The sequence below is a fragment of the Azolla caroliniana genome, unplaced genomic scaffold, assembly GCF_043228905.1.
Source record: "Azolla caroliniana isolate FFs.n. ecotype wild unplaced genomic scaffold, voAzoCaro1.0.p SCAF_798, whole genome shotgun sequence".
NCBI classification, from domain to species: domain Eukaryota; kingdom Viridiplantae; phylum Streptophyta; class Polypodiopsida; order Salviniales; family Salviniaceae; genus Azolla; species Azolla caroliniana.
In genome coordinates, this window is record NW_028231233.1 from 1 (window position 1) to 4,081 (window position 4,081).

Sequence of the window (4,081 nt, forward strand, 5' to 3'; positions counted from 1 at the left end):
AGTAGGGGGTTGACAACCTTTTGCTGTTTATTGAATAGGTATTACTGAGCATAGTTCCTTTGGATATTTTGGAATTTGAACTATCCATTATTGGAAGAACACAAATTCCATTATTCCTTTGTAATTCATATGCTCGAAGATGCATAGAAATCATGTAACAAAGTTAATTTGAATATATGGATAAATTTGATTTGCCACCTCCTTTTCTATTTTGTGTATAAAGTTCTTTTTATGAATCATGACTTTATTGACTGGACATATTTACTTTAATTTGGAATGCTTGCAGCATCTGGACTGTTGATTTGGCTCATCTCTTGCGCCTTTTTGATGTGGATGTAGTATTTCTCACAGTTACCATAGGAGCAAATCCAAACTTTGTTGACGAAACATTTTATAAGGTATGCCAGAATCCTAATTTTCTGTATAAATGAAGTGATAAAAAAGATCAAGTTGAAGCTTTGGAACATTTCTGACTGTTGCTATATGTTCTCTCTCTCTCTCTCTCTCTCTCTCTCTCTCTCTCTCTCTATCCCTGTTGAGATGATGCGTTTCAAAGCCGACAGAAAATGAAAATTAGATACTTTTTAATCTTAGCAATATTATCAGAAAAAATAATGTTATAAATACAGGAATGCTCTAACTTATTACTATCATGCATTACTTCCTTAAGTTTTTGTCAATGTATTTGGAACTTTTGATTCTCTCTCTTTTTTAATTTGTTTGGTATCTATTGAATATCTCATAGCCATTACTTTGTGATTGCATAGTTCATTAACCACTTTGACATAATTAGGAAAACATGGAAGAAGATGGGGAACGTGTTAACAAGCTGTTTGAGAAGGCTCCAGAAGTTGGCATTCAGCTCGAGGTATTTTTGTGTTCTCTAATTTTCCACATTGTTGTTTGAATGTTAGTGAAGGTTACTAACTAAGCCTGGAGTTTAACATGGATTATTTTGTTATTTAGCCTCAGGAACCATTAAAAAAGGCAACAATCATAGAAGAAATTCAATTGTTTAGTTCTGTAATCTGTTGTTAATACAACTGTGTAAAACTTGTTATAAAGGCCTTTCTTTCAGGATAAGACTAAGTTTTAGCATTTACTGCATATCCTGATTTTTCTTGCTGACTTGACCCAATTTCTGGAATTCTCTTTTTTTCTATCCTGCCATCATGCCTAAAGATGCCCATTGGAGATATTCAAGGTAGCTCGTAATTTTGAAATATCTCAATTTTATCTATATCTATGTTGAAGCTACTATTATTATTTCAATATTAATGTAGTTGTTTAGATGTGCAAAAAAATAATTTCCCACATGTTTTAAACTCTACATTTTGATGGTTTGCTTAATATCATTTGCTTGAAGCAAAGAATACACTGATTGAATTCTCGTGGTTGTAAAATTTGGCCAATCACCCTCTCTAATATACCATATAAAATATAGACAATACACATCATACGTTTGTATGTTTAAGATGACTTTGATCATCTAAACCAGATGAGTCAGGATAAATAAGATTTTTTTCAAAGCCTAATTTGATGTCATATCGCTTAGAGCTGTTTGTTTGGGATATGCATATATAAGAATAAACAGAGTTTTTGAATTAAAACTTTTTGGATGATGATTTTTCATTAAAAAATTCACTTTTATTATATTCTGCATATATAAGATACTTTGATAGAGAGCATTTCATCAAGTTTGGATAATTTAACATCTTTGTATCCATATATAATGGTGTGAGTATGAGCACAACTACATTTTTTCCTGTTCTTAAATTTCTACATTATCCCTCTATTGTTGATGCAGAGAAGATCAATAAGCTCACATGAGCTTTCTATGCTCATTTTATCTGGAAGACACCTTGCAATTGCATTGGTTGACAAAAGAAAGCTTAGGTAAACGATAGACCATATTATCATATGATGCATGGCCTTTGATGATTCCATCAGTTGATCAAGAGAGTTTTTGAAAAGAAACTTTTATTGAAATGTAGTTACCCTTGGCTCGAGGAACTGTGCTTGTCAAATTGTTGTGGTCTGGCAACAGGGTATATTGGTAATTATTATTGTTCTGATGAATAGAGTAAAATACCAAAGTACCCTCAATTTGTGAGGTATTTATTAGAATACCCCTATGCTAAAAAACAAAACCAGAATGCTGCTATATAGCAGTAATTTTATACTGCTGATAGGTATTCTGCTTAATTGGAAAACTTGGTGGTATTTTTGTAAATACCCAACAAGTTACGGGTTATGTTGGTGTTTTTGGCCTAATATTATCAGTCGTTATTATACTACAAAATCTGACCGTTGATGGATGTTGTTACACGGTTTTTTTTCTTCTTATCCTTAATGCCTAATAATGTTTTGGTATTTTGTAGGGCATTATGTGGTTATATGTGGCTATGACATGGACTCAGAGGAGTTTGAAATTCAGGATCCAGCAAGTTCTCGGTATATCCATCTCCTTTATTTTTTATACCTTGGAGTCCTTCAAACTAGCAACTTAGAAGTACTCTAAACTCTAAACCTTTTTTTGTATGTCATGTATATATATATATAGTGAATGTGTGAGGATATCTTCACGAACGCTCGATGAAGCTCGCACGACTTTTGGAACAGATGAGGATATCCTTGTGGTACTTGGTTTTTTATACTAATGTTAGTTTAAGTAATCTAATTAAATTTAATTCCATGCATTCATTGTATTCAAATATCATGTTTCCTTGCCAGATATCATTGGATAGTCATGAGAAAAGGTTGAACCCTGTCCTTGCTTTACCTGTGACATGGTCTACTAAAAACCTGAAGGAAAAGAAGAGGATCCTCTAGGTTACCATTAACGGATTGGTGAACGGCAAATCCATATGCCATTGATCCTCATAGAGCGATTCATATCAACCTCATAATTTCTTTAATTATCATCTCTGAAGTGCTTTTGTATCCCTCCCTTAAGGAGATGGCGGGGTCGAGAGTTGAACTCTGGGCTTATTGGTCTAATAAGGCAATGATCTAAACTAAACAACCAACCCAACCCGATCCCTAGGCCATTTCCATAGAGTTTATTTATGATTTTTGTGCCCCATTGGCAAATGAGTTGCTACCTATGAACCCACATTGTTCCAACATATGCCATGATTATATGTTGGGAATGAGGGTGCCCACAACCACCATTGTCTCCATATTTACACCCATTATTACCAAAAACGTAAGTATGTAAGCTTTGTACATGATTGTAATATTTGTTGAATGATATTTAGCAACCGGGTGTTCTTTCTCGACATGCATAAGTAGGTAACATAGTTATGATTTAGTTTTTTAGGTTTTGTTAGCATAGAATGTAGATGCTATGATAGTTGTAGAAGTGTGTTATTGTAAAAGTCTCTTGGAAGACCTGATAGAGCCTTTGGTCTTGGAATTCCTTGAGTCTCACCTATACATCCTGATCCAACCTTTGTTTATCCTATCGATGGCAAGGCCGGTTGTCAATATCTCTCAAACCATTAACTACACTTACCCTAATCTAGTGAACTCTTACTCACCTTTGACTGAACAAAGAGATTAATGAATCCCTCTAAAAAGCTAAAGTGTTAGATACCAATATCATTAAAATGGAGTACATATAATGATATTAACCACATGTATCAGATTAATCACCACTATACATATAAAAGGAAGAGTTATTAAAGTTTGGCTAATTAGCACTTAACTTTTATTACCGCCATAAATATAAGAGAAAGGGAGAGAATACTCTACCTTAGGTTACAAGGGGAGAATAAAAACTAGGAATCAAGAACTAAAAAAGTCACATAAGTGGCTTTTATAGCTCACTAACAAAAAGGTTGTCCCTTTTCACATTGGGATGAGCATTTGGCTTAAAGTTCGAGAGGTAATTTTATTTTATCCCCCTTATCCTAGTCTTGCCCTTAGTATAGTACTTACGGTGATGTTGATGTTTTCATGTGATAGGTTTGATGCACAGTCTCCACTTAGCATTATGCATGCTACCCACTTGGCTATCACGCTTGCTTTCGATGTGACTATTGTGTACAACTATCACATAATGATAACATATGGTGTC

At 33.9% G+C, this 4,081-nt stretch overlaps 1 protein-coding gene across 1 annotated transcript; it reads left to right on the forward strand.

Annotated features, from left to right (window-relative positions):
* Positions 1-263: 263 nt before the first annotated feature.
* LOC147847632 (guanylyl cyclase 1-like) lies at positions 264-3,253 on the forward strand (the record flags this gene model as incomplete). The annotated part of the gene is made up of 7 exons (XM_087338971.1): positions 264-398; positions 794-868; positions 1,808-1,896; positions 1,995-2,056; positions 2,382-2,454; positions 2,564-2,639; positions 2,734-3,253. Coding segments are annotated over 7 exons (609 nt in total), but the record flags the coding sequence as incomplete, so codon positions are not given.
* Between the last annotated feature and the right edge of the window lie 828 nt (positions 3,254-4,081).